The sequence below is a fragment of the Leptodactylus fuscus genome, chromosome 5, assembly GCF_031893055.1.
Source record: "Leptodactylus fuscus isolate aLepFus1 chromosome 5, aLepFus1.hap2, whole genome shotgun sequence".
In the NCBI taxonomy this organism is placed as follows: domain Eukaryota; kingdom Metazoa; phylum Chordata; class Amphibia; order Anura; family Leptodactylidae; genus Leptodactylus; species Leptodactylus fuscus.
This window is the reverse complement of record NC_134269.1, coordinates 131,434,304-131,454,467: the sequence shown is the minus strand read 5'-3', so window position 1 is coordinate 131,454,467 and position 20,164 is coordinate 131,434,304. Positions and strand designations below refer to the sequence as shown.

At 42.6% G+C, this 20,164-nt stretch overlaps 1 protein-coding gene across 1 annotated transcript in view; it reads left to right on the top strand.

Moving 5' to 3' along the window:
• The first annotated feature begins 431 nt into the window (after positions 1-431).
• Positions 432-20,164, top strand: part of TES (testin LIM domain protein) — a 41,416-nt gene continuing 21,683 nt past the window's right edge. The window contains exons 1-2 of the mRNA XM_075274274.1: positions 432-628; positions 16,443-16,528. Coding sequence (XP_075130375.1) covers positions 602-628; positions 16,443-16,528 — 113 coding nt within the window. The 5' untranslated portion in view covers positions 432-601. The remainder of the gene's footprint in view (positions 629-16,442; positions 16,529-20,164) is intronic.

Here is a 20,164-nt window from a genome sequence, read left to right as displayed (position 1 = left end):
AATATGGACCAAAATCTCTGAGGAATGCTTCCAGCACCTTGTTGAATCTATGCCACGAAGAATTGAGGCAGTTCTGAAGGCAAAAGGGGGTCCAACCCGTTACTAGCATGGTGTACCTAATAAAGTGGCCGGTGAGTGTATATGCAATCCTCAATTTAGCTATCTGACATGTGGAGGAGGGGGGAGGGAGAGTACACAGCTTTATTGAGGAACACACACACGAGAGGCAAACAATTCCTTGTCTAACTATACAGTAGCTCTGCCAGAGCACCTAAGCCAGCGTGGGGGAGGAGCAGGAGGGGAGAGAGAGGGAAACTGGCTTAGGACTCAGGGCGACAACACCAAATACTTGTCCTGTAAGGCAAAAAGCCACTAGACACAAACAAAAGGAAACTACAAGTATCAGAGCGGCGCAGCCCAGAGCACGACCCTCCTACACATGTTACTGGTCACATGCCGGTGACGTCATCAAAGGTCCTTTATCCCGGAGCAGCAGCAGGCTGGGGCCAATGAGGCGGCAGTGAATGTGAGCAGACAGGGCTGAGGAGAGCCGGCAACTTCTACACTCATTCATAGAGCTGACAGGAAGAGCACCAGAGGGATGGACCTGGAAAACAAAGTAAAGAAGGTGAGAGCAGCTCCTGCTCCGGACAGGAAGGAATGCCTGTTACTTGTGTAGTCAGGAAATGACTGAGCAGCCTGTGGGCTCGGAGCGCCTGAGGTGTGGGGGTGGCTCAGGTACAGGCAGATGCTGTGCGCAGGCTTACCATAAGGTGCTGTGCGTGGCCCTAGGTGTGCTGCCTTATTACCACCTATGTGCTGGGAACCTGCCCTATATGTGCAGACTCAGCCCCATCCCATAGGTGAGAATGAGGCTGTCTCTGCAGCCCAACCGTGCAATTCTATTACTTGTAAACTTAGCACATAAGAGAGTGTCTGTGGGACGTGCACTAGCGGAAGATACAGTGTTCAAAGTACTAGCAAAGTGATATACAAGGGATTAGAACACATCTCATTCACTCTGTGCAGAAAAGGCAGATTATAAACCCGCAGAGCCATTTATGCCGCCAGTTTTAACAGTGGATTTCTTGCCTATGCAAAATAACCGGCATGATTTTGAAGATTTTTGGTGCAACATGTGTGTCCTGTCTGGCGGTACCTTTAAAAGACTTGGGACTGATGATAAATGTCTTTTAAGGCCAAGGCTCCACATAGCGGGCTGTAGGAAAAACCGCAGGGGAAACATGTTGTGAAGTTTTCGCCTTCGGACTTTCTGCTTTCATTATACTTATATGGAAACCGCCAGCATTTCCGTAGGTGTAATTGACAGGCTTTGAAAATCACAGCGTGTTTACTGAAGATTTTTTTTTTTTTCTGTAATGTGTAATAGAATGCAGATTCATACATATGACATATGAAATCCACGTGCTAAAATCGCTGTGGGAGCATAGCCTAATAGATGTTCAGTGGAAAATTCTTGGATGATTCTTTGCAGTATAGTCTAAGAATGACTTTGTATAGGATTTGGTAACGCCTTTGCTGGTATATTAGTCATATCAGTAGATATGAACACCTTTAGCACTCTTACCGATAGAAGTAACCCTCCATTCACAGCATCCACATGATTGGGGTTGAAAGATCCAGTTCTCAATTCAGATGCATTGCCCACAATTCTGTGGATACTCCATAATTGTCCAAAATGGGTTATACCCACGATAACATATACTGGGGCTTTGATTCAAATAAAGAATGTGTGTCAACCTCCTTGTCACTGTGCTGTAAGGTAATGCGGATTCCCCATAAGTATCCTGAAGATACTATTGTGCTTTCTGACTGCTGGCACATTCAATCTTTATCCAACTCCTCTGTTCTGGTTTGCAAATCATTGTGACAATACTACATTAGACTGACCACTAATATGTGGCACTGTGCCTGAAAGTAGCATTGGAAAGGATTGTTCATTTGTACTGAACTAAGGTAGGTATATAACTAACAGGTGGTATATGTGACAATATCTGGCACTAATGCATGGCATTCTTACAAGTATTGTTGCCACTGATAAAGTTCCAGTGCTTGTAAATTGCCAATTAAAACATATGGACATTTCTTCAGCCTATTATAGTTAGTAAGAATAACACCGATGTCATCGATTTCATGAAAGAGAGCCATTTAGTCTTACTGAGAATAAATGTAAGGCGTATCAAGATGAAAAGGAGTGTTCTTTATGACTTGCTTCCAAAATATCTGGTGGACGGGTCACTTGGGCAAAAACACTTGTAACACTGAACTTCTGCATATTGCAGAGCAGTTTCCTGATTATGTTAATGAATTGTTATCACTGAAGATATTGGCAGCGGACATCTACTTCATGCACTGTACAAGGTAAAAGGCTTTTTGCAGCAGTTCTTTATTTGTGCATGTTTAAACCAATTAAAACATACACTTATTGACCAGTAGTATTTAAGTACTCAGGATGGTCGGGTACTTAGCAATTACCTCCAACTTAGCAGTGGGATAGTATTTCCCCTCTAAAAGGTAAGTATATAAGATACTAGCCAAACCACATTGTACATAAAATATCCAAAAAGTCCCACATATAGGTCCATATTTTGCAGTAGATACTTGCTAAAAAGCTCCATAGTCTGAGATATACAAGACGCGTTTTGTGGCAGTTCTCTATGATGAACTGTAAAAGCGAATAGAAATCTACTGAGCATTATTCAGACATACTGTAATAGTTGGCTCCACACCCATGACACATGCGAACAGGAAATGACTAACTGCCTCTTATGTTTGTCTGATAACTATCAGAAGAAATATCATCGCTGGACAACTTCAATCCTATAGGACTGCATTCACACAGTGCAACTTTGCAACACAGCTAAAACATGCATTTGAGAAAATTAATGCTTTTGCTAAAAGCATGTGTGTGCTTTTTTTTTTTTTATTTTTTATTTTTTTTTTTGTTCCCCATGGACACATGGTGAAATCTTGTATTTGAATTGCTGGTGAACCTGCAGTGTACAATACAGTAACGGTGTAGTGGATGGAAGTCACACACTGCAGAAAAGAGTCATGAATGTATTTAAAGAAGACCTTTCATGTCCTTGGGCACTTGCGGTTTTATATACTGCTAGAATGCTGACAGTGTGCCCAATTCAGTGCACTGTTGGCTTTCCTGTTATGTGCCCCCAGGGCAAGAGATATCTGTGCAATTACCTATAACTGTTCACCGTCAGAAGGGTGTTACTAACAGTCTAGCTGGGAACACCCCTCCTGATAGTCCTGTCCGTAGTTCTATACTGTCTGAGGGGGCGTTCCTTTCCATGACACTGAGCAGTGAGGACCCCCCCAGTGCTAGTCTATGGACGAGAACTGCCAGGAGGGGGGAAGGCTTTCCTTAAAAAAAAACGCACTGTGGGGACACCGCCTAAGGGTGCATTCACACTACGAATAAGGTGACTGATTCTGAACGTGAAAACACGTTCAGAATCAGCGCGTATAAAGCAGATCCCATTCATTTCAATGGGAGCCGGCATACGAGCGCTCCCCATTGAAATGAATGGGCTGCTTTTTTCTCTACGAGCGCTCCCATTGAAGTGAATGGGAAGCGATCGCGTGTACAGCTCTGAATGAGCCGAGCGCCGGGCCCCTTCACACGGCGAGCCGTACACGCGAGTGCTTCCCATTCACTTCAATGGGAGCGCTCGCAGAGAAAAAAGCAGCCCATTCATTTCAATGGGGAGCGCTTGTATGCCGGCTCCCATTGAAATGAATGGGATCTGCTGTATACGTGCTGATTCTGAACGTGTTTTCACGTTCAGAATCAGTCACCTTATCCATAGTGTGAATGCGCCCTAAAGCTGCAGGTAGCAGCAGCCCTGTAAGCTGCTGGGACATAGACCTGCTTTATCAGCATGGCATGTCAATGGTTAAAGGTATCCAGAAGTGGTCTGTAGTAATTTCTCTGTTATTTAGACTACTTCCTATCTCTCTATTGAGTATATGTATTTTTGTGTTAACTGCAATTGAAAAATCAATTTTTGGGTGCATTCACACTACGTAACGCCAGCGTGTATCACAGCCGTACATGCCGGCGTTACAGCAGGGCTGCCGCACACTTCCCATTCATTTCTATAGGAGCCGGCATGCGAGCGCTCCCCATAGAAATGAATGGGCTGCTTCTTTCACTGCGAGCAGTCCCATTGACGTGAATGGGAAGTGCTGGCATATACGGCAAGCTCTGCTCATGCCGAGCAGTACACGCAGCGCTTCCCATTCACTTCAATGGGACTGCTCGTAGTGAAAGAAGCAGCCCATTCATTTCTATGGGGAGCGCTCGTATGCCGGCTCCCATAGAGATGAATGGAGCTGCTTTATACGCCGCTTATTCTGAACGTGTTTTACGTTCAGAATAAGCTTCAGTATACGTAATGTGAATGCCCCCTTTGGTTGCAATTATTAATCTAGTTTCAATTAATATATTAGACAACTGTAGAAAAAATATGTAGTTCAGCTCACCTCTGTATGATTGTCGGTTCGATTCTTCGGGTGCACGGGCACTCACTTAACTCCTTAAGTGTAGTCAATACTCAAAAATGTAGAAAAAAGGGTCCTCCGGCAACTCTCCGGTTATGTTAAATTTGAGATATAATGGAAGAGTTGCCGGAGGACCTTTTTTTTTTTTTTTTTTTTTTTTTTTTTCTTTCTACATTTTTGAGTATTAGACAACTGTGTTTGGGTATGCATTGTACTGCTCTTATTTATGTACAGCATTTTTTTTTTTTTTTTCTTTTCTGAACTTAGAAAATAAATCAAGTTAAGTTCAGCTCTCCAATGAAAAATGTGACAGCTCTAAGTGGCTCTGGATTTCATTTTAGAAAATTCATGTGCGTGTATCCCAAAACCCATGACTCTTGCCCAGTGAACTAAAAAAGAAAAAGAAAGTTTAAATATGTATTTTTTTTTTTTAACTGACTGCTCATTACATAAATATCAGCTTTTTCCTATTTAGGTATTTACACACACTGTAAAATATTGTGTAGGAGTTTCAGCCTTAATGGGACTTAGCAGACTTTTGATGTACGACCACTGTAAATGCTAAAGGGACCGTGCATATTAGTTGACATATTAGTTGACTTTGTACTGAATATCAAATGATTTCTGCCTCATATAGCTCTCTGGACCGCAGTGTTTTTTGTTTTTTTTTTTACGTTACAGCATTTGGAAGGCAAGGGGGTACAAAACAAAAATAAAAAAGTAGCTGTGGAGGGAAGGTGTATCTACCTCTACTGCCACCATTGTAATAAATGTAAATTATGAGCTTTTCAGCTCATCTAAATGTCTTTATGGGGTCGTTCACACTACTGCCGCTGTTCACCCCGAGGTTTCTGTCCTAAACCCCAGGGAAACTGGACAGGGGATGGCTTGCCAGCGGTCAGCTTTAAGACCGGGGCCCCACGGGCCACAAACGCTGCAATTTGGCTGCGGCGGAATCGCAACGTTTTACAGTACTTGCAAAATGGATGGGATTCATGTGAATCCCATTCCCACTTTGCGGAAAAAAATCGCAGCGTGGACAATTTTTTTGAAAATTGCAGCATGTCAATTATATCTACGGAATCGCCGGCGGCTTTCCTATAGATATAATTGTAACAGTCCGCAGAGCTAAACTCTGTGAACTTTCTGTTCAAAGCGCTGCGGGAAGAACCACAATGCGTTCACGCCGTGGTTGTTCCCACATCGCTTTAGTGTGGCGTTTCCAGCCTTAAACCAATTCATCTTGGTTTTTAAAGGTGATTGCTGGTGGCTGCAGCCCCTCTTCCTGGAAACCGTTTTTGTTTTTTTTCTATGCACGGACACAAAGTCCTGCATGTAGGACTTTGTGTCCGCGCAAAAAAAAAAAACCAAAAATGGTTTCCAGGCAGAGAGGTTGTGTTTAGACAGGAAAAACTGGGGCGTACAGCAGTGGTAGTGTGAACCCAGCCTATGTTGGGAGATCCGTTTTGGTTTTCATAAATAGAAGTATCAATGTTGTCTTGACTGCAAAATATTTTTCTGTACCAGTCTTGTCTGACTCCTGCTGGATTTAGGGTTGGCCTAATTGATGACCTTTCTTGTGCAAATCATTACATGCCAGCCCTAAAATGTTCTAGAAGTTAAATAATTGTAAATCTAAAACCATAAACCAAAATCAGTCTCTTATAATAGTAGAGTTGGCACACCCATTGCCTAAATGACTAATGACTCAGTTATGATATGTAGTTATTTATTCATGGCGGTGTTTATACAGTGCCAGCTTATCTTTATATACTTATTTTTTTTAAGAACTGCAAGGAAAATTCCACTTTCAAATCTAAGACTTGGGCTTTTCCTTGCATGTTTTATAGCAAAATGACAGTATTCACATAATGGTTGCACAATAAAATGGTATTTATTCCAAAGTAATGAGATTAAATGCTACATTGATTGATTTCAATGGGAGTCGTGTTTTTGGTCATGATTTTGAGGTGGATATGGCCTCAAAATCTTGACCAAAAAACTCTGTGTGAACTTACCCTTAAAGGTGGAATTAAGTTTGGGTTAAATGGTGCTTTGCATGCATTTTTTAATTGCTGGGCTTTTTTTGTGTTTTTTATTTATTTATTTTTGTTTAGCCAAACTCAAGAGTGGCTTCTAAGGAAATGGAGAAATTTTTAATGCAGCTCTTTCCTTCTTCTAAATTCATTCTTGGCTTTGGCCCAGAAAACAGAGCACAGCAAACTCAGCAACAACACAAAACCTGTTTTTCTTCTATATGTGACCTCGACCTTAAAGAGACTGTAAACAGAACCCAGCATATCAACCAAGCCCCATAGATATATTGGTTAGGGTTACATGAATTCAATAGTGTTTTTCACTGGTAAATCAGTGCCTATGTTGCTGCCCTACACCCCCCCCCCTTCCCCCTCATGATTCATTAGGCTTGTCCCTTGCTGTTTGGATGGGTCATGGAGCTGCTTTAGTATACAGTATCTAACAGATCATATGAACACTGTGGTCCCACACTTGTGTCCCTAAGCACTAGATAACAGCTAAAATTCAAGTGAAAATTGAAAAATATTTGGCTGCATTTTTAAGCACCTTAGTTGTCTGGATTCCTGTAGGTTCTTACTGTGGCAAAATTTATGAAACCATGTTTTGCCCACCTGCAGAGATCTCCTGAAGATCAGAGCTACTGGGTTGGAGATTTTGAATATTTATACATTTTATTTATAGAGCGCAAACATATTGCGCAGCACTGCACAATTTGTAGGGTTCAAGTACAGACAAAAAGATGCATTACAAAGAAATAGTCACTTCACACAATGCGACTGAGGGCCCTGCTCGCAAGAGTTTACAATCTGAGGTAGAGGCTGTGACACAATAGGTAGCAGGGGCGGCATCGGAGGTAGCATTGCTTATACAGTGGTCAGACAATTTTGTAATAATGGTTACTGTTTTAACCCCTTCCGACATGTCGGGTCTGTAACTATGGCGACCGCCCGGGAGCCGGGCGGCCGCCATAGCCGCCGGGTGTCTACTGCTTTAAGCCGTAGACAACCGGCTCTAATGCCTCCGATCGGTCCCCGGACCGATCGGAGGCATTAACCCCTCCGGCGCCACGGTCAAAGGCGCCGGAGGCGCCATTTTCCCGGCAGCGCATGGGCGCCACCATTTTGGCTGGGATCGCCGGCTCCTGGAGCATGCTCCAGGGCTGACGTCCCGTTGCCATGACAGCCGGGAGCCTTGTACAGGCTCCCAAGCTTGTCTGCAAATCCTCTCTTTTGCAGGCTGGTCTATGCAGCCTGCAAAAGAAAGGATGCTTTTTTTGCAATGCATTAGCATTGTAATGCATTGCATTAGTGATCAGACCCCCTGGGGTTCAACACCTAGGGGGTCTAATAAATGCAAAAAAATAAATAAAAAAAAAAGTTAAAAAAAATATAAAAAGAATTAAAAGTTCAAATCACCCCCCTTTCCCTAGAACACATATAAAAGTAGTTAAAAACTGTGAAACATATACATGTTAGGTATCCCCGCGTCCGAAATCGCCCGCTCTACAAATCTATAAAAATATTTTTCCTGTTCGTAAACGCCGTAGCGGGAAAAATAGTCGAAAGTGCCAAACCGCCGTTTTTTCACTGTTTTGATTGATAAAAATTTGAATAAAAAGTGATCAAAGCAATAACATTTCCCGAAAATGGTAGAACTAAAAAGTACACCCGACCCCGCAAAAAAAGACGCCCTATGCATCCCCGTACACTTACGTATAAAAAAAGTTACGGCCGTCGGAATATGGCAACTTTTAGAAAAAAAAAATTTTAACGCAGTTTTGGAATTTTTTTTAGGGGTCAAAATGTAAATAAAACCATATAAATTTGGTATCCCTGGAACCGTACCGAAACACAGAATACAGGGGACATGTCATTTTGGCTGCACAGTGAATGCCGTAAAACCAAAGCCTGTAAGAAAGTCGCAGAAATGCATTTTTTCTTCAAATCCACCCCATTCTGAATTTTTTTCCTGCTTCCCAGTACATTATATAGAATAATTAATGGCAGCATCATGAAGAAAAATTTGTCCCGCAAAAATTAAGACCTCATATGGCTCTGGGAGTGGAGAAATAAAAAAGTTATGGGGTTTAGAAGGAGGGGAGTCAAAAACGAAAATCAAAAAATGCCATCGGCAGGAAGGGGTTAAAGGTTGTTTACTTAGGGCAACCCTATTCCTGGGCTGGGTAACGATGACCAAAATCAAGATTGCAATTAATCGGTCATTTTACTTTGATTATGATTATTTAGGCCAGTGGTGCCCAATACGTCGATCACAATCTACTGGTCTATCGCAAAGGAAGAATGGGTCGATCGCGTGACATTTTATATTAGTTCTCATACTTACCGACCTCGCTGCTGCTCCCGCTGCATCCTTTTCTCCTGGCAGACGTCTGCGTATCAGCGTAGACATATGAACCAGTTCTGCGCTGGTTCAAAGTAAAAAAAAAAAAAAAAAAAAAATATATATATATATATATATATATTGAACCAGCGCAGAACTTTCACTGGTTCATATGTCTACGTTTCAGCGTAGGCGGCGATATCACGCCACCTACGCTGATACGCAGACGTCTGCCAGGAGAAAAGGATGCGGCGGGAGCAGCAGCGAGGTCGGTAAGTATGAGAACTTTATTTTGTTTGTTTTATAATAGGCCGCTACCTGCTGGAGTATTTTTACTATTTACCAACCTCTCTGGACCTGTTCACTGCCGCCCCCACTTCCCAATGTACTATAGGCCGCGGCAGGTGGTAGTGAATAGGCCCGGGCCAGGCCGCGATCCCACTACCGTTATTATTATATTCGGGGGTCTTTTCAGAGCCCCAGGGGAGGTGAGAGAACATAATAAACAATGTTACTTACCTCTACGGGATCCGATGTGAATCTGACAATGCTGTGGCCCAGGCCCTGCCCATAAGCCCCGCCCACAAGGAGTGGTAGTAGATCTTTTGATTTGGTCATTTTATAAGTAGCTTGCATGCTGAAAAAGTGTGAGCACCCCTGATTTAGGCCAGACATAGTGAGATTCACCCGCTGGCTTTGTTTGGACCAAACATGTCCAAACCAGAACTGCCATTATTATACTGGGACCCCAGAGTATAATTAGCTGAGGCCCATAGGAGGTGAGAGAACATATTATTCACCTTCCCTGCGCTCTAGCTCTGCTCCTGGATCTCTTCAAGCCTGCTAAATAACAGGCCTCAGTGGTACGCATCATCAGTGTGTAAAGCCACAAGCATGACTGACGTTGTCACACTTTAGTCTGAGTCACAAAGCCATGTGATCACACAGACCCAATTACCAGCCTCAGTTGGTTCTTCAGGTTATTCAGGAGCATGGAAGAAGATGAAGCGCCGGAGCCCAGGTGAGTTGAGTTCCACTTTTATTTTTTTTATTTTTTTTTCCTCCCCTCCCATGGGCCATACTTAATTATACTTTTGGCACATGAAGATACCCCAGAGTATAATAGCAGTTCAGGTCTGAACGAAACAGCAGTATAAAGGCAATGGTGCCGCACACTTGTTCGTTAGTGGTGTTGCATGGCAGGGTTCTTCAACCCACTGTACATGTAGAAGAAACATTTCGTAAAGGTGTACAGTACTTTTTTTTCAAGTCAGATCTATGTATGGAGTGACAAATCGGACAGGATGGAGATGTGGCCAATGTGATCTGGAAATCATTATTTTTCCCTAAAGTGTAATTGGTAGACAATTTTCTATCTGCATACCTAGCTCTGCTTGGCACATAAACTACATTTGTGTGTGCAGTTAATCTCTTGTTTGTGCTGTCGTTTCCTGTGCAAGAACAAAACTACAAGCAACAGCTCCCAAATGTAATAACCGATCAAAATAACCAACGTGCAAAAAATCGCATCCGTTTTCCGAATTAACGTTCGGTTTGGGTTATTTTTCAATTAATTGCCAAGCCAATGCACACTGAGTTTTTTTGGTGAGGATTTTGATGCTGAATCCGCGTCCAAAAATGCCTTACAATAGAGTTCTATGTATTCCACTAGCTTTTTTTTTTTTTTTTTTCCCGCTAGCAGAAAAAAAGAAGCGAGCTGACCCTTCTTCAGGCAATTCCACCTAAAAAACCAATGGGAGACAGAAAAACCATTTCAAAAACCGCTAGTGATTTTCTCAAGGTCTATACACTGTGCTGAAGGGGAAAAAAGCTAAAAACGCCTCAAAAAAACACTCCTAAAAACATTTCCTAATTCCTGAAGTGGATTTTTTCCTCTCCAAAGTCCTCGCCAAAAAACTCTGTGCATACCCTTACAGTAAGTTCATACAGAGTGCACCAGCATCCAGCCGTGCCATGCATTGATGAATGGGCCTAGTCCAGAGGAGGGAGTGTCTTCAGGCCGAATCGTGAGGCCGGAAGAAACAACTCCCGGAAAAAAACTCCTGAGCAGCTCCCATTGATTTCAATGGGTGCCGTCTTTTTGGTCAGGATTTTGAGGCCGTATCCGCCTCCGTGTGGACTTGGCCTTATTGTCAGTCGTCTTTAAATGGTATTTTCAGTTATCACATTTATGGATTTATGACACTTGTGTTCATTCCTTTGCCTTACACACGATATCCTATACAAGGAAATAAGCTCTGACAGTGAATTTGATGTCCTAATTTTATCACTGGAACAATCATATAAAAGTCCTACTGGCCCTAACTTTTAGCCAGAAAAAACAAAGTCCATCTCAAATGATTCCAGATTAAATAGCACCAGTAAATCCCATATGGCTAGTAAACTGTTCTTGGCTTCAACTGAGCTAGCTGCTTTGATAAAATTCTAGATTGTATAGTCTGAAAATAGCTCTAAAAACCTCTTGGACCAGTTGGCTTGGGTAAGGGAAGTTATTATCAGTGATAACCTAAAATGTAATCCGCTAGGTGTATTTGACAAGTTGTATAAAGCAATAAAGCTGTTGTGGTACAAAGAAGCAAATTTTGTGTCTGTATTTTAGACTTCATGCATATTTAATCCAAAACTGCATGTTTCCAATGTACTTTAGCCAGAAAATATTCCTAATGCACTGATTAAATATGCCCTTCTGTTCTAAGAAACATTGTGGCAGATTTATTAATCCTTTATATACTGTGTAAATTCAGAACAACCTGTCAAAAATGTATGTTCACTCTGTGCTGAGGACTTTGAGGCATCACTGTGGAATGATTAACAGAAAGCAGGTTTTTGGTGCGGGTTCGCAAGCAAGATTAGTTTAGCCTTGTACAGTGGGGTTAACCAACCTGAGTCCATGGGCCGCAGTTTCAGCAGTGATTCCGCCACAGAAGCCATGGCAAGGTGCACATGCTGGAAAAAGATTAACTATTCTGCCTTCCAAGAAAATCAATGGGAGGCAAAATAGGCATGTTTTTATAGAGCATATTGAGGCAGAAGACCGCCATGTGAACATGCCTTAAAGGGGTTGTCCCATCTCAAGGATCCTATCTATACTGGTCGCTTATGTAAATTGAAGCCTTTTCCTATTGTCAGGGTCTGGGGTAGCTAGGTGGGGTGGCATAGACACAAAAGTCCAGATTCTTTAGTCCAAAAACAAAAGTAGAGTTTTATTTTCAATCAAAAAGGTAGTGCAGCAACAAAAGGAAACAATACAAAAATAAATACCTTCTTTTCTAGGCTCTAACTATACATAGAATAGGTTACCTCACCTAGGATAACAGAAATCAAAAGCCAGTAGAATCATTCAGGACACAACTCCAAAAATATGACCTCTCTTTCAAACTCCAGCTAAGCTCTGCCAAAGTGTTGCTGCTGTTGCTGGCTTAAGCCTCCTTGACGAGGAGATTCTCTGTAGCGGAGTCGCTGCTGGAACATCCCCAAAGTGTGGACTGGAGGGGGGTGGAATGACAGGTCCCACTACCAATCCTACCTGTCATTCCTAAAAATCCAGCCCAGTACTGACCATTTACCAAAATGCTCAGCAGATGAAAGTTGTCTGCTGAGAACAAACATTCCTGGAGTTTTCTCATCTCACCCACCTGAGTAGTCTGGGTGAGATGTACACCCCCTCCATTACCTGACCAGCCATCAGCTTACACTATATATAATGCTTTAGAAATTCTGCTTTGTTTGTCTGCTATGTGAACTTATTCCTCCCATTGTTTACACAGTGTTGCTATAACCACGGACCTATAGGACAAGTGACATCACTTACTCACTGCTCTTGCTGGCAGGACAATCGTTCCGCTAATTGCTGTTAGATAACAGACCAGGCTTTATCAGCTATCTATGTAAACACACAGATAACACTGAGCCTGTTCTGTACAAGCTTGTGCATATTATCTGATCTGCATAGTGCTGTGCTGTGTGAGCGGGGAGAAACGCCCCCTCCCCTCCTGATAGTGCTTGTCTATGGACGAGTACTGTGAGAAGAGGGAGTGGGCATTCCTCACCGCTCACACAGCACAGCACTATAGGTGCTGCTGTGCAGAAGGACGTTCCTGACAGTGTCAGAAACGTCCTTCTGACGATAAAGAGCTACGGTACCGATAGCTATTTACCCGGGACACAGATCAGGAAAGCTGACAGTGCGCTGAATTCAGCACACTGAATTCAGCGTACTGTCTGCTTTCCAGCGGTAAATAACACCACATATGCCCCAAACCATGAAAGGTCCTCTTTAGGCATGCACTATATTTATCACAGTGGCTAATTTCAGATGAAACATTTGATGCACTTTTACTCCACCTGTGGCTCATTTTGTCACAAGATTTTTGCTGCAGTTTGTCTTAAAGAGGACCTTTCATGTCCTTGGGTACATGCAGTTTTATATACTGATTGAAAGTCAACAGTGCGTTGAATTCAGCACACTGTCGGCTTTCCCATTATGTGTCCCGGTGGAAGAGCTATTGGCGCATTTACCGACAGCTCTTCACTGTCAGAAGGGCGTTCCTGACAGTGATGACGCTGAGTCATCGCTGGGGAATTGTAAGGAATGCCCCCTCACAGTATAGCGCTACACACAATACTGTCAGGAGGGGTGTTCCCAATTAGACTGTCAGGAATGCCCTTCTGACAGTGAAGAGCTATCTGTAAATGCAGGCAGATATCTGATTACTTAGCTTATGCAGCTGTCATCTTCGAGCTGTTATCTTTTCATCACGTGACTATGAACTGTATATCACGTGACCATGATAGATATAGATATATATAATATTTTGATTTATTTATTTTTTTTTAATCCACTGTAAATAAGGAGAAGAAATAAAAGCAAGAAGAGACCTAGAAAACATTGATAACTTTTCATTATACAAACAATAACTTTAGTTACTCGATATTTGTCAGAGACTGCACAACTTCTTTATTAGATGAATGTTCACATTGGTGTTGTGCTCTATGCTGGGGAACCTGAACAATGGTTAAACGCATTGACTATAATGGGGTCCGCCATTTTGAAACTGAAGGTGACAGAGAGAAAAATCCTCAGCGAAGGACTTTGCCGTTTTATAGGAGGCTTTGGTGCAGCCCTCACACTAAACCCAGCCTAAGACCTGTATATCAGATTTGAAGGAGGGGGGGGGGGGGTTAAGCCAGACCTCTTTACCATTTAGTTTTATTAAATCTGCCCCATTGAGTGTGAGATTGAGCCAGTTTTCCATGCACTTTGAGTCTGCGTGATCTTCCTCTAGTTCAGCTTATATTTGTGGGAAAAAGAAGACTGTTCTGTATAGAGGAAGAGAAACCACTAAAGCTAATTCATTTCATACATATGTGATCTAGGAATTAGCAGCTATAGTGAAGACAGTTTACGCTGGGTTCACACCTGCGTTTGGGGTCTCCGTTCTATGGTTTCCGTCTTCTGCATGGCAGAAGACGGAAACCATAGACCGGGTCCGGCCGTGAGCGGCGGTGAGCGTTTTATGCTCTCCGCCGCGAAACCGGATTTTTTTTATCCGGACACAGAGTACTGCATGTCCGACTCTGTGTCCGGATTATAAAACCCGGTTTCGCGGCGGAGAGCGCAAAACGCTCACCACCGCTCACAGCCGGACATCTCTCTCACCCATTCAAATGAATGGGTGAGAGAGACTCCTGCAGGTTTCCGTATCCTGCCTGTGTTTTAGGCAGGAAACGGAAACCTAAGTACGGAGTGCCGGGGCGCAGATGTGAACGAGCCCTAATTGTGTACTTCACACACTGCATATGCCCTTAGTTCTAACAGGCACGTATAAAAGAAAATCTAATGCACTATATAATAGCAAGTTATGGATGAGTGCCCATGGATAAGAGCTAGTTAAAAAGGAGCAGTCTCTCATACTCCTAAAATAGAACAATAAACAAATCTTCTATCTCTGCTCTACAATACTTCAGCACTGGATCCACACACAGACCAGAGATCCAAACTGTATGAATAAGAAGTAAACGCTTATTTGCTGTGTGTTTCAATAGGTTTTGTTGAATTGCTGGTGTGTAGTGTCCTCTTCATACCACATGGAAAGAATATATCCATTCATTATAGTCACAGAACAGTTACAAAGGACCTTTCACCACGTCTACCATTACAAGTTCTTGACTTCTGTTAATAGACACCTCTCTACTGTGATTTCAGCACAGTTGGGTTTTTTTTCTCCAGCCCCCACCATTCCTGAGCAACAAGAACCCTAGTTTTGAAGGCTGATGTGCTATTTCAGCTCTTTAATGTCAGAAGGGCAGTGTTGGGCACGGGGGGCGTGACTCAATCAGAAGTAGCCAGTGTCAGAGATCAAAATCGCACTCCTTGTCTGCTCCTGCCTGACACCGTCCACCTGACAGTACAGAGCCTAAATAGCACCAGGCACCAAAACTAGAAGCATTGATTGATTGGGCATGGTGACTTTTAGAGAAAAATTCTAACTGTGCCACAATCAGTGTAACAGTGTCTATTAATTGTAACAAAGAGCTGGATTTGTCAGAGGGGATGAAAGGTCCTCTTTAAAACCGATCTGGGGTTATTGACTGTTTGGCTTCCTCTGGAGCATGCCAGGCATCTGCGATTTTAATCTTGTACAGAAAGATTTTCACTTGTTTGAAATAGACTGTGGATTAACGAAGTATTGTAGACTAGTTTAATATCAGATCCATCACAATGCATTGTAGGTAGGGCTGGGCGATTAATTGAAAAATAACCAAACTGAGCCTCATTCAGAAGAACTGTAATTTTGTTCATGTTGGTTATTTTGGCTTGGTTATTAAAATATTTGCGGGATTCTACCTGCAGTTTTGTTCAGACCGAACACTTCCAAATCAAAACTGCTAGTGATCCCAGACCCAGGGAAGGTGATCAAACATTAAAAAAAAAAAAAAAAAAAAAAAAAAAAGTGTCCCTCACTTTTCCTGGGCTCTGGCGTGACTCCCTGATGTATGCAAATGAGCATCAATTGCAATGGGGCGTGCCAGAGCCGCCTCCAGGTTTGAATTTCCACCCCAGTACAAAAGTTCTTCCTATCCTACACCTATGAAGGTGGTTGCTGAATTCCTTCACCTGAACCTGAAATCTTACAACTGAAATGCCACATCATGCCCTCACTGCACTTGAGCCTCATTTGCCTAATTATAATAATAAAATATTTTTCAAAGAAGTGGACACTGTGAAAGAATGATGGTGCTCAACATAATATCTGCTATAATGCTTCATGGCTGGTTTCATATCAGCTTTCCTGATGAGAGACTCTTTAAAAACCCCAAATAGATAACACAAGCATCTGTGAGTAGCTTCTGGCACCCGGAGGCTGCACCAAATGATCTGTGCGGGGTTTAAGTAATGGACCCGACAGATCACTTACTGATGACCTATTTACGTAACCCTGTGTACTCTTATACTCAATTTTTTTTTTCTTTTTTTTTCTCTCCTTTCTTTTTTGTTTTTATAGATGACATTAGGCCATGAGGAAGGGTCTGGAGCCTCTTGTTTGAAATGTAAAGACAAATGTGAGGGCTTTGAACTTCATTTTTGGAGGTAAGCATTATGTGTTCTATACATTCTCTACAACTAACCCCATTGTTTCATCACCACACAAATCAGAACTAAATGTGTTTTATCTCACAAATCTTTTCCCACACTGGGTAGTCTGCTAGCTGACAAGAATGCGTATGTGTAATTTGGGATGGTGCTTTACTTGATTCCATGAGTGAATAAAGTGAGCGCTATTTTTAAATAAGCAGACCCGAAGAGGTACACACCAATCCAATATCAGCAGTCATTTAGAGGGAACAACTTGTCAGAATTGCCATATAGCAAGAAACTAGTTATTGTATTCATTTCTGTTGTGTGATTGTGGGGTGACTGTTGAATGAGGCATGCCAAAACTGATGTCATTGGTAACTTTAGAATATTGCAAGGTCTGTTATTGCATCATATTGAAAGGACCTTGTTTTATATTTTTTTTTTCCAGAAGAGGGACATTTTAAAGCAAGAGGCAGTGGTATTATGGCTATCATACTGATAGTGACTTCTGTTGTTGAAGAACAGGATCCAGACTGACCCTGTTTTTGCTGGACAGAAAAGGCAGCCTTTATATTCTTTGGGGCAAATTTATTAAAACTCTGTAAAAGTATATTTGTCTTTGTTGCCTGTAACCAATTACAGCATAGCTTTCATTTTGTATTTTGCTCCTGAAAAATGAAAATTGCATTGTGATTGGTTACCAAGACACATATATTTAATTTATTTTTTTTCTTTCAGACTGTTTAATAAATCTGCACAAATTTTTGTCATATTACAGCATAATCTTGACAAACCTTTCAACCGGATGCAAGAACATGATTTGAACAGACCACAACTATAAAATGGCTTCAAACTGGTCTATACTGTGATGAAAATCATAACTCTTTGTTGTTAAAGAGGCTGTGTCATTAAGGACACTTACCGTATATACTCGAGTATAAGCCGACCCGAATATAAGCCGACCCCCCTAATTTTACCACAAAAAATTGGGAAAACTTATTGACTCGAGTATAAGCCTAGGGAGGAAATGCAGCAGCTGCTGGAAAATTTAAAAAATTAAAATGGCCGAGTTCTTGGGTGCAGTAGATACTGGGGAAGGGGAGGGGGTGTTTTGGTTGTCTGTCTGCCCCTTCCCTGAGCTTGAGGACTGGGTTCTTTACCCCCAGTTGGAATTTAGCCTGGCTGAATATAGCATATCTGCAGTGCTCCTATTAACCCCTTCCCGACGGAATAGGAGCACTGCAGATATCCTATATTCAGTAGACCGGGCACTTTCAGACACAGGGATATCTAATGTGTATGTGTGTCACAGTCATTTTCTACTTTGAGGGCAGGTTCACACTAGCGCCCAATCTCCGTTATGCATAACGGTTTTGCCATGGGCAGCAGAAGACGCTCACCAACAGACACTGAATGTCGGTTTCTGTCCTCTCCCGACAGAAAACGGAAACCTGCATAACTGAGATCAGGTGCTGGTGTGAACCCGCCTTTATATGAATTATAGGGAAAGGAGTGATTTAGAACTTTTATTTATTTAATTTTTTATTATATATAATTTTTTTTAAACTTTTTTTTTTTTTTTTAACAATTTTTTAGCCCCCCCTGGGGGATTTGAACCTGCAGTCATTTGATTGCAAGTCCCATAGACGGCAATACAAGTGTATTGCCGTCTATGGGAGATTCTCTACATTACTATTACGGCTGATCATAGACCAGCCGTAATAGTAATAAAGCAATGACAGGCCTGGGAGCCTTCATTAGGCCCCCGGTTGTCGTCGGAACAGGTCGGCTCCTGTGAGCTCGCTGCGCAGGAGCCGGCCTGCATCTTTAAAGGTATGGAGCAGGCCGGAGGGGGGAGGACATCTCCGGAGGGGGGAGGACATCTCCGGAGGGCACCTCCGCTGTAACGCTTACAGCAGAGATGCCATAGCTTATGCCTACAATCAGAGATCGCAGGCATAAGCTTCAGCATCTCTGTTGTAAGCATTACAGCGGAGGTGCCGGTTTCTATGGCGACCGCTCTGCAGAGCAGCGCCATTACACTTACATACCCGGCATCCGGACCCGGCATCCAGACGGGGCGGGTGCCGGGGCCCAAAGCATCGCCGCGCTCCTGCTAGGAGCACGGCGATGCTGTACATTAAGAGCTGCAGAAGTACTTACGGTACTTCTGCTAGCAGGCCAGGAAGCAGCCACACGCCGGGTGCGGGCCTGAGCTTACGTGGCCACGTCACCCGGCGTGTGATGGAGTGGTGGGGGGGGGGGGCGGGGTCTGCTATCCTGGCCTGCTAGCAGAAAATTACCGTAATGACCCGAATATAAGCCGAGGAGCACTTTTTCAGCACAAAAACTGTGCTGAAAAACTCGGCTTATACTCGAGTATATACGGTATTCCAAATCCACGGGACAGTGTCCGATCCACCATCAATCAGGAGAAGGGGGGGACCAAACACACCCTTAAAGCCACATTATGAATGGTTTTCCAATGCGCTTGCATAACCAGCTCTCCATTCACTTCTATAGGACTGCAGGGACTGTAACTCACTTCTCCTTATGGGGACTTTCAGTCCATCCTTCTCCTGAATTCTGTGGATAGGGCTTAAGTATCCTTAATGATTCCTTTAATTGCAGCATCCAGGCGAGGTCCTTCTGTCCATGATGTTGGTATAAGAACTTTGGCTACCAGAATGGCGGCCGTTATTTTGTTTAACTATATGAACACCTCACTATCTGCATCTTTTTTTCTGCGCTGGTGTCCAAAGTATTTAGCTTATGTGGAAAACCAGGCGGCATAATCTTCAGTTTCTGTGTATGTGCTGAATTTTCACAATGCCAGCATGGGGAGGCTGACATATGGGTTAGTCTGATGTTCACTATATACATCAACACCATGGGCAGCTATACCTGGTCTGGATCTTGTGTGCTGTGGCGAGTAATGATGGTGGCTAGGGTCCATCATAATGGTATAAACTAGAGAAGACCATTTTAGAATTTTTCATTGATCTAAACCCATCAGTGAGTTACATTAAGTTCTACCAACTGTGACCCTCTGCGTGCAAAAACCTGAGTCTATAGTGTTCATCTAGAAGGAACTGCTGAGCTTAGATTGAATGTTTCTCAGCAGTTCCTTCATCTGTGTTTCTTTCCAACCCTCAATTCCTTGCAATACTGGTAAGAACAATTTGTTAAACGTAGGTTTAGGAATGTGCAACTGGACTAGACAAATAAAACAGAACTTCTAATGTCAAGGAGTTATTGAACTGTTGTCTGGAGTATGACCAGTCCCTGGCTTGGTAGTTTCTCTCCTAATAAAGAATATAAAATGAGAGTAAAAACAGTTCTTCTCCGATTCACATATTTAACTGAATATGACTGATCTCCTTTACTACTTTCATAACTACTTCTCCACTCCCGGATAATTATCTTGATGCTAAGCAGCGGGACAAACTCTTCATACTTAGGTCAATGCCTTATTGTAAAACTAAAAATGCTTGTCTCTATTGTAACGGAAAGCTTAAAATACAGACTGCCTCTTAATCTTTCTTAATGTTGTCCATAATTCAGAGTATGGCTAGCGTTCAGTCAAATAGCAAATTTTATCCAAAGAAGGCAAAAATATGCCATGTGTTTGAATAGTCTCTGGTAGAC